This window comes from Aquarana catesbeiana, linkage group LG01 (assembly GCF_042186555.1).
Source record: "Aquarana catesbeiana isolate 2022-GZ linkage group LG01, ASM4218655v1, whole genome shotgun sequence".
Lineage (NCBI taxonomy): Eukaryota > Metazoa > Chordata > Amphibia > Anura > Ranidae > Aquarana > Aquarana catesbeiana.
Window position 1 is genome coordinate 608,111,832 of NC_133324.1, and position 25,445 is coordinate 608,137,276.

Consider the following 25,445-nt stretch of genomic DNA (forward strand, 5'->3'; position numbering starts at 1 on the left):
CTACTCGTATTCCTGGTTGATAAGAAAAAGATCAAATTGTCTCTCATTGATACTGAAATCAGAGAACTGAGAGACAAGTTGATCCCACATAAGACCTCCGCTGAATATATTTTATTATCCACTAATTTGAAAAATGTTTTAGAAAAGGACCAAAGAAACAAAAAGCAAAAAAAGTATAACAGGGATTTCACTGATTATACTACGCACTCAGTGTTCAATTGGCAGAGGAAACTTAACATACCTCCCTCATCTCCTGGAGAACCTATATCTATGGAAACTTCCATTCCTTTCATGGCTCATCCAGATAGAACACTGGTTTATCAGCCATCTCAGAAACCAGGATCTAAAGATGCTATACCCAAAAAACAAGGTCCAAGACAGGGACTCCCTCGGCCTCCCCGAGGTCCTCCCCCTCCCCTTATTCTACAGGGAGGTGGAGCCCCGGGGGGGAGAGATAGAGGTCAACTTAGAGGACATCCAGTTGACCCTTATTATAGGAGCAACCCAAGGGGTCTTCCTTTTAATCAGGGTAGTTCTCAGGATTACCGTGCGCCACAGCACCAAAATCTTGACTATAATTACCGCACCCCGATTCGTGTTAGCAATCGGTTCACTCCACTTTGAGATAGTGTCTCCTATAATGCACATCAGGATTCATATTCTCACTATGAGAGGGAAGATGACTATTATCATAGATCTCCATTTAATTACAATCAAAACCATTCTGGTCCCATTAGGGTTTTCAGAGAGCCATGGAAGGACATCCAGGACATTTAGAAAGAAAAGAGGGACCAGAGGGGGGTGGAGGGACCAAGGCCAAAAGAAAAAGAAAGTAAGAGGGACAGGTATTTTTAATTTGAGTTCTGTTACATTGACAGAAGCTGAAAAATCTGTCCTTGATAGAGGACTCAAATTTGTTTCTCCTAAACCCCTCAATAAATTTTCCACATTTATTGATGTTCTCAAATTTACGCGAAAAACTAAAGCCAGTAGTACACAGGCTACCAGTTTGAGTGATACTGGCATACAGACAATTAGAGATGGGCGAACGGTTCGGCCCCAGCATAAGTTTGGGCTAAACTTTGGTAGTTCGGGATGTTTGGTGAACACCGAACAATATGCGCTGTTCGGGGCAAATTCCAAAGACGCCGGAACACCGTTAAAGTCTATGGGACACTAAAATGAAAAATTTTAAAGGCTTATATGCCTTTAAAAAAAGTGTCAAAATGGTAAACAAGACAAGAGACTGCTTGGGACAAGTCCTTTATTAAAAAAAAAAAAAAAAAAAAAAAAAAATGTCCAGTGATGTAAAGTCGACATCGCCGGAACCCTGGTCAGGTAAGTGTCCTAATATTAAAAGTCAGCAGCTACAGTATTTGTTTTAATTTTTTTGTGGGGGGGGGGGGTTGGCGGAACTCCTCTTCAAGGAATCTGTTTAGGAATTAGGTAGTTGCTAAAGAGCCAGTAGCAGTAACCAGAAAAATGCTGGTTGTTAAGGGGCCAGCCTTAACAACCATGACTCATCTGCTGTCAGAGGGATTCCCCACTGACAGCAGAATGTAAACCAAAGAAGTGCTGGCATGACTTTTTTTTTTTAAAACAGCGTAGGGACTCCCCCCAATCCATACCAGGTATTTTACAGTGGATCTTAAAGCGGTATATACCGCTTTGTGAATGGAGCCCAGAAAAACTTAACATTTTTACAAAATATAAAAGTCGAAGTTGCGTTTATAAGATAAGTTCACCTTCTGGTAGATGTAACATGTTCTAGTAGCTGCATCCTCAACCCTCTCCCTCCCCCTCCTAGTGACAGAAGGCAGGGAACTTCTCCTGTCACGTAGCAGCGTCCTTCATTCACAGTTTCCTGGGAATGACTTGAACTACAAGTACTGTCAGCCTTTGCGGCTAACGGCTTGTAGGTATGTAATGGACTGCGAGGTTGCTGATGAGCCTTGTAGTTTATTCACCCGCTTGTAAACAGCCAGCCCATATGCAGGCTTGTTTGCAGGAGTGTGGCATTGCACCCCGATCCACTGATCAACGGTGCAATGCTTTACAGGCTTCTTAGGGAAAAAATAATTAATGCACTTTTTTTTTTCCTGCAAACATATGTGCATTTACTATTTTTTCTTTCGAAAGGTGAACTTATCCTTTAGGTTACTAAGCAACAAATAGGTTTAAATTTAAAATTGTATATTTTTTGCATTTTGAAAATTTAAAGCAAAAGGTAAAATAAAAACATAAAAGCCCATTTAAAGATAAAGAAGGAATTTTTGCTGCAATGTAGTATCTAAATCTGGAGCTGTACCCCACAGTACTTCTTTTCTGCTAGAAAATATCCACACTTTTTCAGCCTGAATGACAGTCAGTGTCATAAAGGGAGATCTAAATTCAGGAGCAAAAATTTAAAGCTGGAGTTTAATCTGCTAATATTTTTAAAACATTCTTTATTTAATTGAGTGTTTTGCCAGTACAGGAAGAAACGGGCATTAGTTACTGTGGATATTATAATAATGGAAACAGACACAGCTTCAATGTGTCAAAACCATAAAGTAAATGCCCAGGTTACAAAATTCAACTGAATATAGCGCAATTGCCAGCATAATAGTGAGGAACAGCTAGGAGCACTAACATGCATTAGTCAGTGAAACCACTAAATTTTTTTATGTTATAGGCCCATGGACAACCCCACAGCATGGAATGGGAAGGTAAGGTCTAAGAAACAGAATTTGATGGGAAGGGGGTGGGAAGGGACTCCAACCTGAGGGACCATAAAAGGCCAGGAGCTAAGAAAAGAAGAGCTAGACTACTGTTTAGATGAAGGGACTCTGACACGAGTACTGTCTAAGATGTATACTTTACTAATTATGCCCTCAGAACAACCGCGTTTACAGTTTTTACAAAAGTGGGAGACAGAATTGAACCGCTTATTCACAGAAACTCAACAACTCATTCTTTGATTTTTGCTGAAGACGTCAATCTGTATGAAAATTCAGGAAATCAACTACAAAATTCTGACTAGGTGGTATCATACACCGCATCTATTACACAAGTACTAGCCAAACACTACAGATCGCTGTTGGAGATGCCAGAGGGACAGAGGAATGTTCCTCCACACATTTTGGTCCTGCCCCAAACTGAAACACTTTTGGACAGTAGTCCGGAGTGTCACTGAAAAATTCACCGAGCACAAGATTCCTGATGATCCTGCTTTCGTCTTACTCCACGTTTCTACATTCCCCGTGAAACAATTCCAAAAATCAGTTGTGCGACACTTATTGAATGCTGCCAAGTCCTGCATTCCTCTACTTTGGAAGAAACAAACGCCACCAACTATTGCGAGTTTGGCTATGCAAAGTAGAGGACATAAACAAAATGGAAGACTTGATATTCACTTGATAGTCTGCCCACCTACACCATTGGCATCCTTCCCCGCCTGGATACCCCTTCCCCCCCCCCCCACCTTTTCCCTCCTCTGTTCTCCGCCCCTCTTTTTCTATTTTCTTTTCTTCCTCTATTTATTTCTCTCTCTACTCTGATCTTTGGAAATACATAAAAAGACGAGGGGATTGGGCGGTCTAATGCCTCATCTTAAAAATTTCAGAAACCTATATTAGACATACCTGTTGTTTACATCTATGTGGGCTTTTGATACCTCTGTATGCAGACTCAATTGATGAACAAATTGTATATTGTTTATTTGGAATTGCTCACGATTGCGTTATGTTGATGTTCTACCTGGGCTTTGCCCTCCCTGAGCTTTAATAGAAAAAATTATATTTGAAAAGAAAAGCTAAGTGAAAAGAAAGGGGGGGATGGGGAAATTCATGTGGAACCAGACCCCCGGGCAGAGACTTGTCTGGGTGGCTGCACAGAAGGAAGGAGAAAAGTGGAAAGGAGGGAAGGGAAGACTTCTGAGCTCTTATATTTAAATTCTTCCCAGTAGTATCTTTTTTTTTTTTTTTTTTTGCTCTGCAGTCTTGTCTCTCAGGACAGTATGGTCTTCTATGGTCTAGAAATCATTCACCCTGGTGAACCTAATCTGCTAATATTTTGCCTTTCCTGGTTCTTCTCCCTTGAAATAAATATTTTCTGTTTTCATTACAAATTTTATTTTACACCCAGCGCTGTTATCATTGGGTCTCTGCATTCACCTTTTTTTGGTATGTGTTGTTGCATTAGGCAGTTCATCTAAATTAATGGACTGTCTTGACAAAACACACCTTAACACACAGCATAAGGTGTGCTAATGCTGCACAACAGTGTGAACAGGCCTTACTGGCCCTCAGCCCTCACGCAAGCAATGGTCTGGCTCTTGGAAGGAGTTATACAAATATCCAAATACCTTGATGGGTGCCAGTTTGGAAAAGTGGGTGTTTCTTGTGGGATTGCAATTGATGTTCTCCAGCCAGGGAATGAGGCAGGCCCTGTCTGAATTGCTGCAGTTATAACGCACACTGTGATAAACTTACTGTGTGCTGGAAAATCATTGCAATCAATTTTTGTACAAGAAAGGAGGCTGTACAACTATGCAAAACTGAAGATAAAGCTGGAGTTCGGTTTTAATATACTGCAGTCTAACAGTCTGTACATATGGTGGCTACTTTAGTTTTCTTTCAGGCTAAGACCATTTTCAGAAAGTTTAGAAAATATATGTTGATCTTGACAAAAATGCAGTGTTCTTGCCATTCCAAAGGAATTGAACTAGAAGCATAAAACAATGTTATCTTCCTATTACTAATCTCCCCATAATAGAGCAGTCCTGCCTGAAAAGCAACACAGTGGCAAGCTTTTTTTCTCTATCACTCTTTCTCATTCGGTTAGCATGCATCTCAGCTAGGTTGTACAGTGGATTGAAGAAGGCTGTCAGTCACAATCAAGTACTTACACAAGTATACATGTTTTTAATGCATCACATTTTGTTTTAATAGATACAGAGATGCATTATTTTTTTGTCTTTTATATCTGCATTGAGTTTAACTTTAAGGTACTCAGAACTGTAAATAAATTACTTGCTATTAAAATTCCATGGAACACTTCCCCAAAGTTGACAAATGCAAACATTACAATCAATTCAGGCATTGTTTGTGGCAACAATGCAGGCATTGTTTGTGGCAACTGAATTATAGAAAGCAAACTTGAACTCTTCCAAACATTGGCAGAAAATAATTGTCACTCATTGCTAATTGTTTTTCATTGTAATAGCCTAGGGTCACACTGACTACAGGTTAGAAATTGTGCAAATTCAGCTGATTTTGTACCAGCACGTGAGTCTGACTTCAGGAGTGATTTCAGAGACATCTGTGCGGGTCGAAGTCACCAAAGGTAGTACAGGAACCACTTTTTGGAATCGGTTCGATTCGGACGGTGCCATTAACAACAAAAGAAGCCGATATGGCATGCAATTTGACATGTCAATTCGCATGCCAAATCTCTCCAATGAACCTAGGCTTAATCTTTTGCTACTTGTGCTTTAAATGTAGGGACAGATATGGAGGGCTCCAAGGGAATGTGATTTGAGTAAGAAGAGGCAGAGCTTTCTCAGTAAAATCTCTGACTATGGTTTTCTGTTTTCTAGGATCTTACACATGGTATGTGTTTACTCCTGCTTTGTCCTAAAATGCTACTATACTGTCACTTTTATAAAGTGTCAGTCAACCCAAACTTCAAGTTATAACAAAATGTTTTTGGGAATCAGGAATATGGACTTTAAAGGCAGATACACATCAATCAATATTTTAAAAAGATTCATTTTTTATTTTTAACAATATCATAAACCCTTATACAAAATTCCAGTTAAAAAGACGTATAAAACTATTGAGACATTACTAGGCACTACATATCCCAGGGATGGTGTGATACATGTATACTGCACAAAAGGAGGCTTGTCTAGATATAGACTATGTATTTAAAGTTCCTACAGGTGCTGGGGTTCCACTACACCATAAAGTATAGCTCTACATGTTTCACGACCTAGTCGCTTCTTTAGGAGCCAATAGTGCATCTATTTGAGGAAAATAAATAATGTGTATATATATGTTTTTGTTCATAGTTTATATGTTACCATAATTCAACACTTATGCTCCGTACACACAATCGGACATTGATCGGACATTCCGACAACAAAATCCATGGATTTTTTCCAACGGATGTTGGCTCAAACTTGTTTTGCATACACACGGTCGCACAAAGTTGTCGGAAATTCCGATCGGCAAGAACGCGGTCACGTACACCACGTACGATGAGACTATAAAAGGGCAGTTCAGAACCAAGCGCGGCACCCTTTGGGCTCCTTTTGCTAATCTCGTGTTAGTAAAAGTTTGGTGAGAGACGATTCGTGCTTTTTCAGACTCGTGGCTTTCAGATTGTTTTCTGCTGTTCAGTTTGTGCTTGTGGGTTTGTATCTGGTCTTCAGTGCATGCAGCGAGTACAATTAACTTGTCATTGTGTTCGTGTTCATTCGCACACTGTTTTTCAGGTCGTTCTTCACAGGCCTTGCTGTTCTTCAGTGCATTCTGTTACTTCGTTCTGAGCAGCCGACCATTTTCTAGCCATGTTGCGTATACATACTCCTCGTAGAATTTGTGCTGTGCGGGGGCTTGGTGTTGGGGTCCTTACCTTGGCACAAGTCCAGTCCATGAACAGGGTGGGGAGGAGTTCATGGACCAAGAATTGGTTGCTCCAGCGTAACCAATTCTGTCACATGCCTTTTCTCCATGAGATCCGTGAGAATATAGTCCTGATGATTTCAGGAACTTTCTCCGGATGACAGACCCCATATTTCACCGTTTGTTGGCTTTGCTGACTCCTTATATCAGCAGGCAGGATACCTGCATGAAGCAAGCCATCACTCCGGAGCAGAGGCTAGTCGCCACCCTGCAGTACTTGTCGACGGGGAGAAGCCTGTCGGGAACTTGAGGTCTTACAGGCATCTCCCCCCAGGCTCTGGGGATCATTATCCCAGAGACCTGTTCTGCCTTCATCCAGGTCCTGCAGAAGGACTATATTAAGGTAAGATTTATCCTTTAACATCACATTTTATTGTATTTAATGTTTGATAATATATTGTATTTCTTTCCTCATTCCATAATTACCATGATTGTAATATGCTGTGAATGTCCCCTTTGTCCTCATGAATGCTGGATTTTTATGTTATTTTTTTTGTTCTTCATACATATTTGCCTTCACTTACCTCCCCAGCATGCTCTCCTGGCCCTATATTCACCTCATGTAGTCACTTATACAGTGTATTTTGTCAGCTCCATAGTAGTGCTTTACCCTAAATACCCCCTAAAATGTGTAAAATTGTAATGTGTGCTTGAAATTCTGGCAGAGTGCCAGAGGCTTTTTTTTTTTTGTGTCCCAAAATCATTTGGAACCCTCCCTCTCCCCAACTGCTAACTCAGCTGATACCAATCCTCTATCTGCTGACTTTGCCAAACCCATGCACACTATACCCACCTCTTTTGTTATCAGATTTATGGATGAATTCCCCAGAGCATGTAGTGCAAGGGCCTGCCTGAATACTTTCAAATGGTACTGTTTAAAGTTTTTGTATCCTATTAAAACCTTGATAGGTAATAGCAGAATGGAAAAATGTGCTAAAATGTGTACAGTGTGTATTTATATCTTTGTATTATGACACTTGTTACCTGTCCAGTGGGCTGCCAATAGTGTAAAGTAAGGAGGGGCTGGCCAAAGTAATCCATTATTTAGGCATTCATCTCTCAATGAAGTGGAGAGGGTTACCTGTCCAAAACATCCCCCCCCCATAAAATTTTACAAATGGCCCATGAGAGGGGGGGGGGACCTGATAGGTGGACCTTATACTGTTGTCTTTAAATACTCCCTAAACTAAATGTTATACTGATGTTGGCCAAGAATGTTTGTGTCTAATCTGCTTTCCATGTTGATATGCAAAATGATTAATTTAGTTTTCTGGTTTTACTCCAGTTTCCTTCCAACCCACAGGAATGGCAGACTGTGGCTTCCCACTTTTCCCAGCGGTGGGACTTTCCTAACTGCGGAGGGGCAATTGATGGGAAACACGTCCACATCGTCCCACCACCCAACTCGGGGTCATACTATTACAACTATAAGGGGTTCAATAGTATTGTGTCGGCTACTTACGAGTTCCTGCATGTGGATGTGGGGAAGAATGGCCGGATGTCAGATGGTGGAGTCATCGCCCAGACGGAGTTCTACAGGCGTCTCCAAAATGGCAGCTTGATCTTGCCACCTCCAGAAGACAATGCGGAAGGACTCCCATTCGTCTTTGTTGCGGATGAAGCGTTTGCGCTGGGGGACCATCTTATGCGGCCATTCCCTATGAGGACCCTCACCCCGTTCCAGAGGGTTTTTAATTACCGGCTGGCCAGAGCCAGATGAGTGGTGGAGAACACATTTGGAATAATGGTCAGCCAGTTCTGCTTATTTCTTACACCGATACACATGGTGGAATATAAACTCAATCACATCATCCTGGCTTGCTGTGTTCTCCACAATTTTTTAAGGAGAAATTCTGCCAACTATGCTGCCTCAGTTGGGCCTGAATCTGGATTTCATGTAAATGAACCAACCCTGACAGCACTTGAAGCTGGCCGTCCTGGCTGGCCCCCCCTGAGTGCCCGCGAGGTTTCGTCTAAGATACCTTGAATACTTTGCGGGTAGGGGGGCCATCAATATGCCAGACAATGTCTGAGACATTTTTTAAATAAAAAAATAATTTTAACTACTAAAATATTTGCTGACATTTACTGCTTGTGTTTCTTTTAGCTGACCCTGACTGAAATGTGGGTAGTCCTGAAAATGGCGTGATTGTGTAACATTAGAAAGCACTGTTGGGTGTTATTTACTAAAGGCAAAGGCACTTTGAACTACACTTGAGACTGCACTGAAATGGCACTTGTAGTGCAAAGTGGATTTGCCCTTAGGAAATAAGCCCCATTGTGACAGAAAACACCAATTTTACCACAACAAAATTTTTGGAGCATTGAAACAATAATCCACACATTCTTGATTATCAATCTTTTTAATACCAGCACAATCACATGTGCATTTATAAAAGGTTTTTAAAACAAACCAACATGTTTGTTGTGTAACAATTTTTGGGTCACATTATTAAAAGTAGAAATGTCCATTTAAGGTAAAACAGGCATGTTTAAAAGCAACAAGAAATACACATATCTGGAACTTACAAAGTTCAACTTTTGTAGAAATTGAAGGCAATATCAGACATGAGTATTTATAAACTGTGTTTGATATTGCGTTCAGATGGGGTGAAGTCACCCCTGGAAAAGCCAAATTTTGAAGATGCACACAAATTCCCGAATGTCAACATGTGCTAGCTGCCATCATGGGGGATCAAGGGACGTGTTTTGTGGGTGCAACTCTTTCCTCTCAGCTACTTTATTATTGAGGAAGGGGTTGCACCCCCAAAACGCCTTCATTGATCTCCCGTGATGGCAGATAGCACATGTTGACACACTGTGTGCATCTTCAAAATTTGGCTTTTCTCGAATATGTCAAAAAATGTGTAAAATTTTTAGATTAAAAAAACACAAAAAAGTAAGGGATTTGGAGGTGTTTTAAACTCTCCCTAAAACATCAATGATGTTCTTCATTTTTGTTTTGAACATCATTGATGTTTTTCTGGATGTTTTCCAAGTCCCTATTACACCCCATGATCTCCCTGATCAGGATCTGGGCACTCTCACTGATGAAATGTCCTTCATCAACAATATCACGATCACCTAAAAATATAGAAACAAAAACACACCATGAATTATAAATATGCCGCATCCATCTCTTACCTGAGCCTGTGGTCGCAGACACTCACCTGTTGTGGTGACAATTTCCACCATGTCTCCCTCCTCCTGCTCTGCTTGTCTTTGGTGGATTTCCACTTCTTCACGAGGTGGTGGGTCTGTGGTCTCCTCAGATGAGTGGTGTCCTCCGAGTCTTTTATCCCCTATGTCAAAAAAAATAGGTATACTTAGCACACAGATATTTGGGGTACAATTGTCTATTTTGGCAGAGTTCCAAGATGAAGAAATATTTTTGTCCTTTGTCAAGCTTGAATACTTACCTGTTTTGTACAAGCTTCACAGATGGAGTCACCCCTATAGTATACACTGGAGCACCTGTGTGGGACCCCCTAAAAAAAGGGTGTTCTTGTGTCCCACACTAGTGCTCCAGCGTCCAGATGTGTAAACAGCTGCCGAGTGTCCTCTCCTTACACAGAATCTAGTTTGCATTTCATTCTAGTTACAAACCCATCTAGACACCAACATTTAGTTAACAGAAGTATGCCTGAAAAAATGTTTAGAACTGCATCTGGACAAAACATGGTGTTTTCTATGCCGAACGAACGAATAATGTGCACCATGAACATGAAAGTTGCCATTTTAAACTGTACAACAGTTAAGAAAAGCACACGGAGCAGCACGAACGTAATAAAAATAACGAATAGGAACACAGCACAACTACTTACTTTTTTGCAACACTCTCCTGATCCTTCTGTACTGCTCATGCTCCCTTAATTTGAGGTCCGACCACCGCTTCCTCAATTGATCCTTGGATCGCCGTACCCAAAAAATTCCGGTGCAGACTCTTGACTACTTTCGCCATTATCTTGGCCTTTCTGACATTGGGGTTGGGGTAAGGTCCATACTTCCCATAATAGTTGGCCCTCTTCAGGATGTCCACCATCTCCAACATCTCCTCAAAGAACATATTTGAGGTCTTAAATCGTCTCCTCCCGGTTTGGGATGTTTCTGGCTCTGGCCTTTCCTCCTCCTCGTTGGTGTAATTATCAGACACCTGCTCTGTCTCCGCCATGTGCTCTTCCCCCACTGCACGGAACGAGAAGGGGCAGGGAATAGACTAGAAAGAACGTCAGGGGCGGGTGGAGTTTCACACATGTGCAGTGTATATAAAGCGTAACACGCGTGCATAGTACGTACGATCTGTGAGCTAAGGAAGGAGTATCGGAGGCGCCGATCCTGATGACGAAGGTAAGATTTAAAATTGGGCCTATGCTGCTTCTAGATTGAGGCCTGTATTTGGACAAGTTTAGAAGACTTTAGGCTGACATTAGGGTTTGTCAGGTGTTGTGTCTTGCAGTGAAAATGAATATCTTGAAGAATCAGGAGTTTATCTGCATATTAATAGATATGTTCAGGGAACTACCCTGTCTGTGGCAGGTAAACCACCCCGATTATAAGAACCAAACAAAGAGGAAGGCAGCGCTGGATAATTTGCTGCAATTTGTGAAGCCGGTGATCCCCACGGCAGACATCCCATATTTGAAGGCCCTAATTGGTGGCATGCGGAGCACATATCTAAGGGAGCACAAGAAGGTCCAGGATTCCCAGAGATCAGCAGTTGCAGATGACCTTTATCTCCCCAGGCTGTGGTACTACGACAGGCTGCATTTTCTGTCAGGTCAGACTGAACCCAGGCCAGCACTCTCCAGTCTTCCTTCCACGCTTCCTTCCACGCTTCCTTCCCCCCCAGCTGAGGCTTCTGACGTCCAACCTGGGCCTTCCAGGCAGCAACATGTGGAGGAGCCCAGCTTGAGCCAGGTATAGCATTCTTCTAAATATTTCTGGTTGTCCAATTAATGATGTTAAATAGATGTTAGTTTGGAGTACTAATTTATGATTGTGATTGATGAACCAAAAACTAAAACCATGTCCCTTTTTCAGACACAGGGAAGTCTCAGCCAGGAGGTGGCCGGGCCAAGCAGGCTGCCCAATATCCAGGTCCCTCCCCTCCGCCTTCAAAGAAAAAGTGGCAGGATGAAGAGTAACTTGGAGGAGGCTGCAATAGGTCTATTTTGGAAGGCTACTGAGGCCCTCAGAACACCCCACAGTGTGGAAGAGGATTTTGCTGAGCTAACTGCATGCAAAATGATGCAAATGAAGGAGGGTCAACGCCTCTTATGCGAGTTTGTAATTTTGGAAGCTCTAAATAAGGGGTTGAGGGGCCAACTCACATGTGAAACCCACATTTGTGAGCTCACCCATGGTCCTCCTCCTCCTGCCACACCTACAACACCAGAGCCACAGCCAGGAAGGAAGCGTGTAAGGTAGACCAGAGAGTGATGACCTGGGTTCAGTCTGATCTGGCAAAAGATGCAGCCTCTTGTATGACCACAGCCTGGGGACATACATGTCATCTGCTGCTGTTTGTGATTCTCTTGGACTTCTGGACTAGACTGCACTCCCTTAGATGAGGACTCCTCAGGCCACCAATTTTGCTGTAAAATAATTGATGTGTGCCCTGGGGGCCAAAGGCTTTGCCAATTTCTGATGTTTATCCAGCGTTGCCTCCCTCTTTGTTTGGTTCTGAGCCCTTAATAAAGGAATTTTTGTTTCAATTATGCCTATGTGTGTTTTCCTTCAAAAAGGACAGTTTGTTTGTGAGGAGGCAGGTACATTTCAAAAATACAATGTGAAATTAACAAGAGACACCAACGCCAAGCAATCTCCTTGAGATTAAATAATACAAGATAATAATGGTGTTGTGATAAAAAAAAAAAAATATATAATATTTTTTTTTTGTTTGCATTTTTTTCAAGCCTGATCTTGTTTTTTTTTTTTTTTTTTTTATTCCAGAATAGTTTTGGGTGCGTTTTGTGCGTCAAGTTATCACAACACCATTATTATCTTGTGTGTGTATGTATGTATGTGTGTGTGTGTGTGTGTGTGTGTGTGTGTGTGTGTGTGTGTGTGTATATATATATATATATATATATATATATATATATATAGATGGATATATTCTATATATCTATATATATATATATCTCTATCTTTTTTTTGTCAGATGTGACAAATCAAAATATATTGATGAAATCATGATAAATAATAAAGAGAGAAGTTTGTGAGAAGTCTGTGTGAATATGAGCAGCAAAACTACTTCATTCTTCTAGCATTATAAAGAAGAACAGAGTCCGCTGCATTAAACAATTTAAAATATTGCAGCCTGACGAAAGTGCTATATTCATTCCGAATGCTAATTTTACCAGACCGAGCAGTTCCGTCTCGGAATTTATTCTGAGCATGCGTGGCACTTTGTGCGTCGGAATTGGCCACACATGGTTGGAATTAACGCGATCGGATTTTGTTGTCAGAAAATTTTATAGCCTGCTCTCAAACTTTGTGTGTCGGAAAATCCGATTGAAAATGTCCGATGGAGCCCACACACGGTCGGAATTTCTGACAACAAGCTCCGATCGCACATTTTCCGTCGGAAAGTCCGACCGTGTGTACAGGGCATTACTGTGCGAGTGCATAGGGATTAATTCTGCAGTCTGATATGGTCCTCCCTCCTTTGACCTCAGAAGCAAGCACGTAACTGTATTTTTTTAATAGCAGTACGTGTTGAATTATGGTAAAATGTGAAATATCTGTTATGTATATGTAATCAGTTTTGTACTCCTAAAACATATATACATTATTATTTATATTCCTCTATTGGCTCCTGAAGAAGTGACTAGGTTGCGAAACATGTAGAGCTATCCTTGATGGTGTAGTGGAACCCCAGCAACTGGAGGAACTTGAAATACATAGTCTACATCTAAACAAGCCTTCTTGTGTGTGGTATACATGTATCACACCATGCCTGGGATATGTAGTGCCTAGTAATGTCTCAATAGTTTTATACATAATTTTGACTGGGATTAAATGGATCTTTTTAAATATTGATTGATGTGTATGTGCCTTTAAAGTCCATTATTCCCGATTCCCAAAAACATTCTATTATAATTTTGGGACGTGGCACTATTGAGAGTGCCCATGGTACCACCCAGTGGGCAGCAGAGATACAAATGAAGCCCCTTGGTCCTAAACTGGGGCTATCGTGTACATTTAGTTTTTGGCTGGGCTGTAGACAGCTCAGACTGATTGTACAGTTTATCTGGTCTTTCCCTAATCTCAATTAGGTTGTACATTTCTCACTATCGCCAGTAGGTGTCACTGGTACCACAGGCCAGTATGAGAAGTACAACTGAGCTATGAATATTTATTCTTCTTCCAGCCAGCCCAGTAGGAGATTCTTAGATGCTGGTGCATTCTGGGAAAGGATATTTATTTGGGCTGGGCCATGCGCTCGCTTTCTCTTACCTCAGGCCCTTCTGGCCTGAGGATGTGCTGCTGAAGTGAGCTCTGCAAGTAGGCCCAGAAGCCTGTCTGGGGCCTACTAATCCTGAGGTGGTCCTTAACCTGTCTTGCCTGTGTGGAAGAAGCCAAGCCAAGCTGAGACTCGAGGGTGACTCGTTTGGAGGACGCACCTACATCTAAAACCTGTTTGCAGTATTGCCAGGTTGGCCTAAAGGTTCTGGTACTGTCAAGCTGTTTTCTGGATCCAAGGAGTCTGTAAGTGATCTGCAACTGGTATCTGAGACCTTTAAACCTCTCTCCTACTACCTTCTTCCAAGTTCTGCATTAAAGCTTTAAAAATATCAAAAGTGACTGGTGCCCAATTTCTGTTCAATATTCCCCATTATAGCCATGGACTCAGCCCTGGGGTAAATGCTAGCTCGCCCCCTGCCTCTGGAGGTCACACCCTGCTCCCAGAAGACCCAGGGGGCGTTACACATATATATTGATGCCAAACTACTACAACTACAAGTTATAGTATATTTTCTTTTTAAATAGTATAAAGAAATTCTTTTCTGTACTTCTGAACTTTGCAAAGCATTACTTTGCCATTCATTTATCTATATTATCAACAACTAAATTCTAATATGAGGTTAATAGACAAATGGTTGGTTGTAAGGCTAGAGCTACATGGCAATTTTTTAGTAGCTCAAACACACTACTAAAATTGCTAGAATCAATAGCTAGTATAAGCAATTGATGGCTAAAAGATGCAGGAAAGTACAGACAGATACAGAAATAAAAATAGCTCCTTATGATATAAGTGGCATGTAGTAGTAATTAAGCATGTGTAACTTCTACTTATTAGTATAGTGTTATTAAATTAGACCTAGTTTTACTTCTCTTCACTTTGCATTCCTTTTCAGTAAATCAGGGCATTTGTATAGATTAAGCAAAAATTAATGTTACCTGTTCCACCACATATACTCCATATTCTCCCTGCTGCTTTTGTAGAAATGGATGCATGTAATGCAGCCACGTTTTAAGATGGGGTTCCCGGTTACGATATGGAATAATTATGGCAATTTTCTGCAGAGCCTTACAAAGCTGAGGTATTGCTCTTCCTCCAAACTGCACATTTGGATTTTCTGAAATGGTATGTAAAAATGACATGTCCTCCTCCAGATTAATTAATATAGGACCTGTAATACGATTGAGAAAAATATTTAAGTTAGTCTTAGCGTAGATCATTATATCCTGCAATGTTACATTTATTATCTGAGAATCAGAGCCGAATAACCCATAATATGACATAAACAAGTGCCTAGGGCATGGCTGGTGCCTGCAATCCTGGTCCCAGCAGGAGATAAAAAAGGTCTCTAACTGAGATCACTTTGCAAATGTTAATAGAAATGAGACATTTTACAGTGCTCTGCTCTGAGAACTTCCAGGTTCAGAGCCATCAAAGTCCAGGCAGTAGAGTTGGGTGAATAGTTTGAGCCAAGTAAAAGTTCAACCTGAACATCGCCTGTTCACCCTTTTAGCGCACACCCGAATTTGCAGGTTGCTTGGTGGGATGTTCGTCCGTCGAGTGACTCACAATGCACTGCTTGTTGCACAGTGCATTCTAAGCCCTGATTGGGCAAACCTTTGCCCAATCAGGGCATAGTGAATAGCTGGTTATTAAGGAGTGGGTCGGGAAGCTGGCTGCAAAGTCCTTAGCAATGGTTGAGTCATCAATTGTCAAGGGGCTTGACAGCTGAATGAAAAAAAAAAACATTGCCAGCAATACAAAAATGTAAAAAAAAGCCACAATTAAAAAAAAAAAATGATGTGGGGTCCCCCCCAAAATCCATACCAGACCCTTATCTGAGCATGCAGTGTGAACGCCCCCCAAAGCATACCAGGCCACATGCCCTCAACATGGGGAGGTGCTTTGGGGCAGGGGGGCTCTACCCCCCCACCCCAAAGCACCTTGCACCCTGTCCCCATGTTGATTAAGACAAGGGCCTCTTCCCCACAGCCCTGGGCTGTGCTTTTGGGGGTCTGCTGGCAGGGGGCTTATCAGAATCCAGACGCCCCCTTTAAGAAGGGGTCCCCAGATCCCACCCCCAATGTGAATGAGTATGGGGTATATTTTACCCCTACCCATTCACCAAAAAAAGTGTAAAAAAGAAATAAGAACACAGACAGTTTTTGACAATTCCTTTATTAAAAATAAACAATGTCCCTAGATCTAGACACCCGTCCGCCGCCTATATACCCAAAAGAAGAAAAAATAAAGCTCTAATCTAGAGGTTATGACATCAGGAGCGGAATATGAAACACAGGCACAAATCATCTAATTAATAGCTCACTGCTAATTACACTCCAAAGTAAAAAAAAAAAAAAATAATAATAATAATAATAATTTTTTGTAGCCTGTAAAGTATTGCAGCGTGCCCCTCTCAGCCACGTTTTTTTTTTAAATTGTGACAGCTAGCTGGGGGTCCCGACTACCAGATGGGATGTAAGGGGACCAGCCTGTTCGTAATGTGTTACATGTTTCACCCTGAATGTGGGTGTAAACATGTTACGAAGGGTGAACTTATCCTTTTAAAGTGGTTGTAAACCCTTACAACACACTTTTTGCTACAGGTAAGCCTATAATACGGCTTACCTGTAGCTACCCTGGATATCTCCCAAACCTGAACAGTTTAGGAGATATCCCCTGCATTTGCATGTGCCGATATCATTGGCACGTGCCTTTTGAGCTTTGGTGTTTTTTTATTAGCCAGTAGAGAAAACTATCATTTGTTGCTAGGTATTTCAGATTTTTTATTTTTTCCCTTAGCTTTTATTTCTTTTTTACTTATTCATTTATTATCTTTTTCATTAGGGTAAGGGGCTAGAATTAAAGTTAGGATTAGGAGTTGGGGTTAGGGTTGGGATTAGGGAATTAGGGGTTAGGGTGCCCCGCACCTTGGTTGGAGTTGATGAGAGGGCTTCCCTTGTGGCTCTGGTCAGAGCACCCCGAATGTGGCGACAGAGGTACAAGGCTCAAAGTATGGGTGCCAGTAGCTTGATAGCAGGTGACTGCCACAGCCAGGGACATAGTCAAGGTGAGACGAGGTCATACACGGTAAGAAAACAGGGTGGTCAGGAGGCGCCTATGTGTCAGTGCACACTGGATATTAGCCTGAACTCGTCTGTGTGCTGGTACACGTGCACGAGCATTAGCTGTATGGGAATGAGCAGTAGCTGCAGAAGAATTGGCAGCAGCTTCAGATGAATTTGCAGTAGTTGCAGAAGAATTAGCACTAGCTGTATGAGAATTAGTATTAGCTGAATTATTACCACTACTGCTCCTGCTCCTGTTACTTTGTTTTACAATTTTTAATTTGAGCAGAAAAAACGTGTGACAAAAATCGCAAATGGCACGTTTACAAACCTTAATGTAAGCCTGTAAGATTGGTTCATTTGGGAACAAGCAATTCTCATACAGAAATCATATGCCATAATTTGAATTCATAGAGGGTCTGACATTCCAACACAGAATGTCAGGTCTTCTGAATTGATATATGTAAAACTCAAAAGCTATTAGGCCTGTCAACATGATCATGATGCAACAACAAATGGCTGTGCAGTGATTTGAAATAAACCTTTGAAGAAAGACATTCTAAAATAAATACATTTAGGTGGTTTTATATATAATTATGTGCCACTATACCAATTGATGTGCAGGTACAGTATATTCCACAGCTACATACAGTATATTTTGTTGCATTACTGCAAGTTTAATGCCATATAGTTCTGTGCATTACTGCAAGTTTAATGCCGTATAGTTCTGTGCATTACTGCAAGTTTAACGCCATATATTTCATTGTGTTACTGCAAGTTTAACGCCATATAGTTCTGTGCGTTACTCCAAGTAACTCGCCATATAGTTCTGTGCGTTACTCCAAGTAACTCGCCATATAGTTCTGTGCGTTACTGCAAGTTTAACACCATATATTTAATTGCGTTACTGCAAGTTTAATGCCATATAGTTCTGTGCGTTACTGTATGTTTAACGCCATACCGTTCTGTGTGTTTAACGCCGTATATTTCATTGCGTTACTGCAAATTTAACTCTATATATTTCATTATGTTACTGCAAGTTTAATGCCATATAGTTCTGTGCATTACTGCAAGTTTAATGCCATATAGTTCTGTGCATTATTGCAAGTTTAGCGCTGTATATTTAATTGCGGTACTGCAAGTTTAATGCCATATAGTTTTGTGCATTATTGCAAGTTTAACGCCATATAGTTCTGTGCGTTACTGCAAGTTTAATGCCATATAGTTCTGTGTGTTACCGCAAGTATATCGCTGTATATTTCATTGCGTTACTGCAAGTTTAATGCCATATAGTTTTGTGCATTACTGCAAGTTTAACTCCATATAGTTCTGTGTGTTACTGCAAGTTTAACACTGTAAATTTCATTGCATTACTGCAAGTTTAACATTGTATAGTTCTGTGCGTTACTGCAAGTTTAACGTCCTATAGTTCTGTGCGTGACTGCAAGTTTAATGCTGTATATTTCATTGCGTTACTGCAAGTTTAATGCTGTATATTTCATTGCGTTACTGCAAATTTAACTCCATATAGTTCTGTGCGCTACTGCAAGTTTAACGCCATATATTTCATTGTGTCCTGCAAGTTTAACATCATATAGTTCTGTGCGTTACTGCAAGTTTAACGCTGTATATTTCATTATGTTACTGCAAGTTTAACGCCATATAGTTCTGTGTGTTACTGCATGTTTGACTCAGTATATAGCTGTATATTATAGTATATCTGTGGAGTGTGTCGGTGTCATGAATACTCAAATTGAAGGACATCAAACACCACTTTCCATTGAGTAAAGTGCATCCACGTATACATTTACACATCTTTATTACATTTTGTTAATAAGCACCCCCCCCACTCTGCCCATCTTATCTGGGAGGACAGCAAGGAGAAGCAGACGTTCCCATGGCACTGTAAGGGGGCCAGCAGCGTATGTGTCCACAGGCAAAGGTGGACGTGGTCAGTCCTCAGGCAGGGCATCATTTCCTCTGTTTTAGTGATGTTGCCCATGCTATCAAGCCACAGCATGCAGAGGAGGTGGTGGACTGGCTTATTAAACTGTCCTAACCCTCCTCATCTTCCGTCACCCAAACAATAACTAGTGCGCAGTCCCCTGCGGCTGCCAGAGTGGCAAAACCTACCTCCTTGCCCACAGCTATTTCTGCCATAGCCCTAGCATTAGGCATGGAGGAGTTAGCAGAGTTATTTGAACGCAGCGTCAGCCACTTGCTCCTTGGCGATGCATAGCCATTACTCAATTCAGATGTTGGTTCTGACTCTGAGTTTGAGGGAGGCAGGAACACGAGTCTACAGAGAGAAGAGAACACTAGTACACCAATTGGCAGTCATTTTCCCCCAGCCGCAGTGTTTTGCCACGTGTGTCTCCAGTGATAATGAGGATGGAGGAGATGATGCTGATGAGGTCACTGACTTGACTTGGGTGCCATATAGAGCAGGGGAGGAAAGTGAGGGTGAGGCACAACCCCAACGAGGCAGCCATCATGGAAGAGTAGAGAGCAGCCACCCTATTCCATCACATTGTGGAGCTGTTATCTCCCGGCCCACTTCCCACAGCACAAATGTATGGGCCTTTTTTAGTACATCTGCAGCCGATCACACTGTTGCTATTTACAAACTTTGTCTCAGCCACATCAAGCGTGGCAAAAACACCAGCCATTTGGGTACAACATGCTTGACAAGGCATTTAACCTACTACCAATGAACCCATTGGCAAGAGCACCTAAAAGCCACACAAAAGGGGCACAAATCTGTCCCTCCTCCTCTACTCGCCTCAGTCTGTCCTACTATACCTCCTGACCTCTCAGCAGCCTCCACTAACAGGGATGATGGTATAGTGCAGGGTGTCCCAGGTCCTTGCAGCACACCACCAGCTGTAGACTATGGTTGGCAAATTTCTCTGCCCCATCTGCTGCAGTGGAAAAAAAATACAGTCCCTGCCACCCACATGCGCAACGTCTAAATGCAAGCTTGTCAAAGCTGCTGGCTCGACAACTTCTGCCTTACCACCTGGTGGAATCTGCCCCCTTCTGTGAATTTGCAGAATGTGCTGTACCACAATGGCAGGCTATTTCTTTTCACGTAAGGTCATTCCATCTCTCTACCATCATGTGGAAAGCAATATTGTGGCATCGTTGGGCGAGGCAGTCAGTCGCAAAGTCCATGTTACTGCTGACATGTGGTCCAGCAAGCATGGGCAGGGATGATATATTTTTCATTCACAGCAGACTGGGTAACTCTGATTGCAACTCGGAAGGATGCAAGACAGGGCTCAGTACTGCAGCTTGTTGTGCCCCCACATCTCCATACAGCTGGTGTTGATGCCAGATTAGTCAGCTCTACCTCTCCTCCTTCTCCATGCCCTCCTCTGCTGATTTGTCCTATGAACCTCAAATACCCCTAAGCATTCAAAGGGCTATTCAATGAGTCAGGCTATAAGGTGCCATTCAGTGCTTCAGCTGGTGTGTCTAGGGGACAGGAACCATACCGGAGCAGAGATTCTTGCAGCTCTGCAGGGACAAGCACAGAGGTGGTTCACACCACACCAGCTGGAGCCAGGAATAAAGGTGTGTTTATAATGGCACAAATCTCCTATCTGCCCTTAGAGAGGGAAAGTTGGCACATCCTAAATGGGTACCCAGGGTTGGAAGATCTACTAAAGCAGGCCAGAAGAGTCTGTAGCCATTTCAGGTGATCATACATAGCCAGTGCTCAGTTGGCTGAAATATAGCAGGAATTCCACCTGCCCATAAACCGCCTGATTTGTGGCATGCCCACAAGGTCGAACTCGACGTTGGCAATGCTGCAGCAGCTGCACATTTCGCAGAGGGTCGTCAATGAGTACCTGTGTGAGTATGGCATAACAATGGCTGCTCATACAGGATGCATGCACTGCACTGTCACCATTTAAGGAGGCCACAAGGATGGTGACCAGTGAAAATGCATGCATCAGTGACACAATCCCTGTTGTGTTCCTGCTGGAGCAGACTCTGCGTGACATTATGGGCAGAGCAGCGGGATGAAGAGGAGGACTTCCTTTCCTCTCAAGGCCCACTTTATGCAGACACCATTGTTCCTATGCCAAGAGGAGAGAGAGGAGGAGGAGAAGGATTCTGGCAGTTTTGGAGGCATTGACGTAGAGGAAGACATACGTCAAACAGTAAGAGATGGTTTTCCATCCGAAGAACCCTTGGGAGTAGTACATGGCTGGGAGGAGGCAGTTCAAGATACTCTAATCCTCAGTGACCCCGAGGAGTCTGCTTCTCATGCCTCCGCAAATTTGCGGTGCATGGGCTCCCTCACGTTTCAAAGCCTGCGAAAGGACCCAATTATACATGGCGTAAAGGAAAAGGATCACTATTGGTTGGCAACCCTCCTTGACCACTGTTATAAGGGGAAAGTCTCAGAAAAACTGGGCCTTTGGTGGTGGTGCTACAACACTGTAAGCCCTCACAGTTACTCTTGGTGGGCGCAGTAATGGGCACTGCTGTGAAATATTATATCAAGAGTTGTAATTACTTGCCCCTGTTAAACAGCGGCAGAGATATTGGGCCTTAGGCAATGGTGGTGGTGCCCTTAACCAAAAATATTGTTGGAAGATTGAGGAGGAATAGGATAGTCACTCAGCATAGGCAGTCTTCAAGTGATCCCACATCCATAGAAAATTCAATCAGATACATCAGCATCAGGTGCTTGATAGCTGCTGTTCCAAGACTGATTCATTTTTATGAATGTGAGCCTATCAATGGAGTCTGTGAACAGGCACACTTTATGATCCGTTACAAATCCTCCAGTAGCATTGAATGTGCCTTCAGAAAGAATGCTGGATGCAGGACAGGCCAGAAGCTCAATTGCATATTGAGCAAGTTCTGGCCAGTGGTTCATCCTCAAGACCCAGTAACCCAGTGGATGGTCTGTTGGAAAGGTCTCCAAGTCTGCTCTTGCCCCTAGATATTTGTGCACCATGTAATGCAGATTCCGGCGATGGTTGCTTGAACTGATCAGACCTTGGCACTGAGGACTGAAAAATTGTCTAAAGGCATCAGTCAGCCGGCCACCTTCTCCACCGCTCTTCCTCTGACTGAACAAAGTCTCAGCAACATGTTGTCCAGGACCAGAAATTGTAACCTCTCGGGGTCTGGAAATGCATTGCACAAACCATTCTTCAAGGCCTCCAGAAGATGTTTCATCCTCTGCTCCCTCTGCGAAGGCAGGATGAATTCTGCAACCTTACCCTTGTAATGTGGATCAAGAAGGGTTGCCAGCCAGTAATGATCCCTCTCCTTGATACCACGAATCCTAGGGTCCTTTTGCAGGCTTTGTAGAATAAGGGAAGCCATACAGCGTAATTTTTCAGAGGCATTCAATTCTGAGTCCTCTGGGTCACTAAGGATCACATGATCCGTAACAAGAAATAAACAGAAGAATCACGCTAATATAAATTACAAAAGATGCATAGAAACAGAAAACACAAATTGAAAACAGTGTCCAATGCAACTTAAACTAAAGTTCAATATGAATAGACTCAAAAATACGGCGGCATCTAGGGTTAACCACCCATGCGACCTAGAAGTCCATAAATTGGTGACCTAAATGATAGTCTTAAATGGTGGCATCTAAATATAACCACCCATGTGAAAAAGGGATCCAAGTGAATAAATAATATTCCTCCGTGAAAGGCAATCCACCACCAAGAATGGAAGGGGTTACTCCTTACCGGAAAGCCATGATCCCCCACTACATAGGATCATAACTAGCAAAACAGCTGAGACTTGATGCTTGAAACTTGCATCGGTATCAACTACGAGGTCATCAAATCATCATAGGTTATGGACCAACTCGTAGAGGAAACATATCATGTAACAAAGATGAAGCTCACATAGTGTAAAACCCTTTAGGACTTTATTAAAAACCCATAAATACACACAATATCGCGTAGAAAGGAAAGCCTTAAGGCCGGTCCGTTGGCTGTACAGACTTGGACAGACCCGTCCTGCTGGAGATCAAGCACAGATTGGAGGTGACGTCAGCACGTCATCCTGCTCCGCCCTACGTGTTTCGTGACAACATCACGTCTTCCAGTTTTTAATAAAGTCCTAAAGGGTTTTACACTATGTGAGCTTCATCTTGGTTACATGATACGTTTCCTCTACGAGTTGGTCCATAACCTCTGATTTGATGACCACGTAGTTGATACTGATGCAAGTTTCAAGCTTCAAGTCTCAGCTGTTTTGCTAGTTATGATCCTCTGTAGTGGGGGATCATGGCTTTCCGGTAAGGCAGGGATGTCCAAACTATGGCCCTCCAGCTGTTGCGGAACTACACTTCCCATGAGGCATTGTAAAACTCTGACATTCACAGACATGACTAGGCATGATGGGAGTTGTAGTTCCTTAACAACTGGAGGGCCATAGTTTGGACACCACTGCGGTAAGGAGTAACCCCTTCCATTCTTGGTGGTGGATTGCCTTTCACGGAGGAATATTATTTATTCACTTGGATCCCTTTTTCACATGGGTGGTTATATTTAGATGCCACCATTTAAGACTATCATTTAGTTCACCAATTTATGGACTTCTAGGTCACATGGGTGGTTAACCCTAGATGCCGCCGTATTTTTGAGTCTATTCATATTGAACTTTAGTTTAAGTTGCATTGGACACTGTTTTCAATTTGTGTTTTCTGTTTCTATGCACCTTTTGTAATTTTATATTAGCGCGATTCTTCTGTTTCTTATTTCTAGTGATATATGGTGTCATATTGTCAGAATCGCTGCTTTTTCACTTTGCTATGTAATTGATATATTATCACATCATTTAGGTGTTTCATTTATAATCTATCATTTAGCGCAGTTTTTCCCCCCCTTTTTTCATGATCCATAATCTATCTGTAATCGTAACAACCTCCTCCCAGCCACGTACAACTCCTTGGGTTTCTGGGAACTGAAAACCATCTCTTGAAGACTGCTGCTAAATGCCAGGCTCCACCTCCATGCTGACACAATCCTCCTCCTCATCTTTCTGTGTATTTGGCGGGCCCGCAGGAATACTATCTGGATAAAGGGGGCCGTGAGTGGTAAGGAAGTCCTCCTCTTCCTCCCACTGTTCTGCCTCAAGTGCCCTGTCCATTATTCCACGAAGCGCGTACTCCAACAGGAAGACAAGAGGGACAGTGTCACTGATACATGCATTGTCACTTCTCACCATCCTCGTGGCCTCCTCAAATGGTGACAGGACAGTGCATGCATCCTTGATCAGTAGCCACTGGCGTGGGCGAAAATAAGCCAAGCTCCATTTGTAAGTCGGATGTTTGAAAGTAGGGGACTGCCTGTATATACTATACGGACTGCCCTATATACTCTGCATAAATTTGGGCCTTAGGTGTTGGTGTTGGTGGTACCAGAACACTGTAAGCCCTCAGTTACTCTTGGTTAGCGCAGGAATGGGCCCTGCTGTGAAATATTAGATCAAGAATTGTAATTACATGCCCCTGTTGAACAGGGTCAGAAAATTGGGCCTTTGGTGGTGGTGTGGTGGAGTTGCCACATCAGTGTAAGCCCTCATGCCCCGTAAACATGATCTGAAATTCCGCCAGCAAAAGTCCAATGTGAGCTTGTGGTCGGAAATTCCGACCTTTTGTATGTTCCATCGGACTTTTGCTGGCGGAATTTCAGCCAGCAAAAGATTGAGAGCAGGTTCTCTATTTTTCCGATGGAAAAAGTTCCTATCGGAAATTCTGATCATCAGTAGCAATTACAAAGCGCAAAAATTCCTATGCATGCTCGGAAAAAATTTGACGCATGCTCGGAAGCAATGAACCTCATTTTCTTGGCTCGTCGTAGTGTTATATGTCACCGCGTTCTTGACAGTCGAAAGTTCAGATAAATTATGTGTGACCGTGTGTATGCAAGCCAAGCTTGAGCAGAATTCCGTCGGAAAAACCATCCAAGATTTTTCTGACAAATTCTGCTCGTGTGTACGGGGCATCACAGTTACTCTTGGTGGGTGCTGGAACGGGCCCTGCTGTGATATATTAGATCAAGAATTGTAATTACGTGCCCCTGATAAACAGGGGCAGAAAAATTGGACCTTTGGTGGTGGTGTGGTGGTGTTGCCACAACACTGTAAGCCCTCACAGTTACTCTTGATGGGCTCAGGAACGGGCCCTGCTGTGAAATATTAGATCAAAAATTGTAATTACATGCCCCTGATAAACAGGGGCAGAAAAATTGG

General features: G+C 42.5%; 1 protein-coding gene across 8 annotated transcripts in view; it reads right to left on the reverse strand.

Moving 5' to 3' along the window:
• LOC141108094 (beta-1,4-galactosyltransferase 1-like) overlaps positions 1 to 25,445 on the reverse strand; it is a 431,706-nt gene that overhangs the window by 360,412 nt on the left and 45,849 nt on the right. For all 8 annotated transcript variants that reach the window (XM_073599387.1, XM_073599370.1, XM_073599345.1 and 5 more), the window contains one exon: positions 15,075 to 15,307. In XM_073599387.1, coding sequence (XP_073455488.1) covers positions 15,075 to 15,307 — 233 coding nt within the window. The remainder of the gene's footprint in view (positions 1 to 15,074; positions 15,308 to 25,445) is intronic.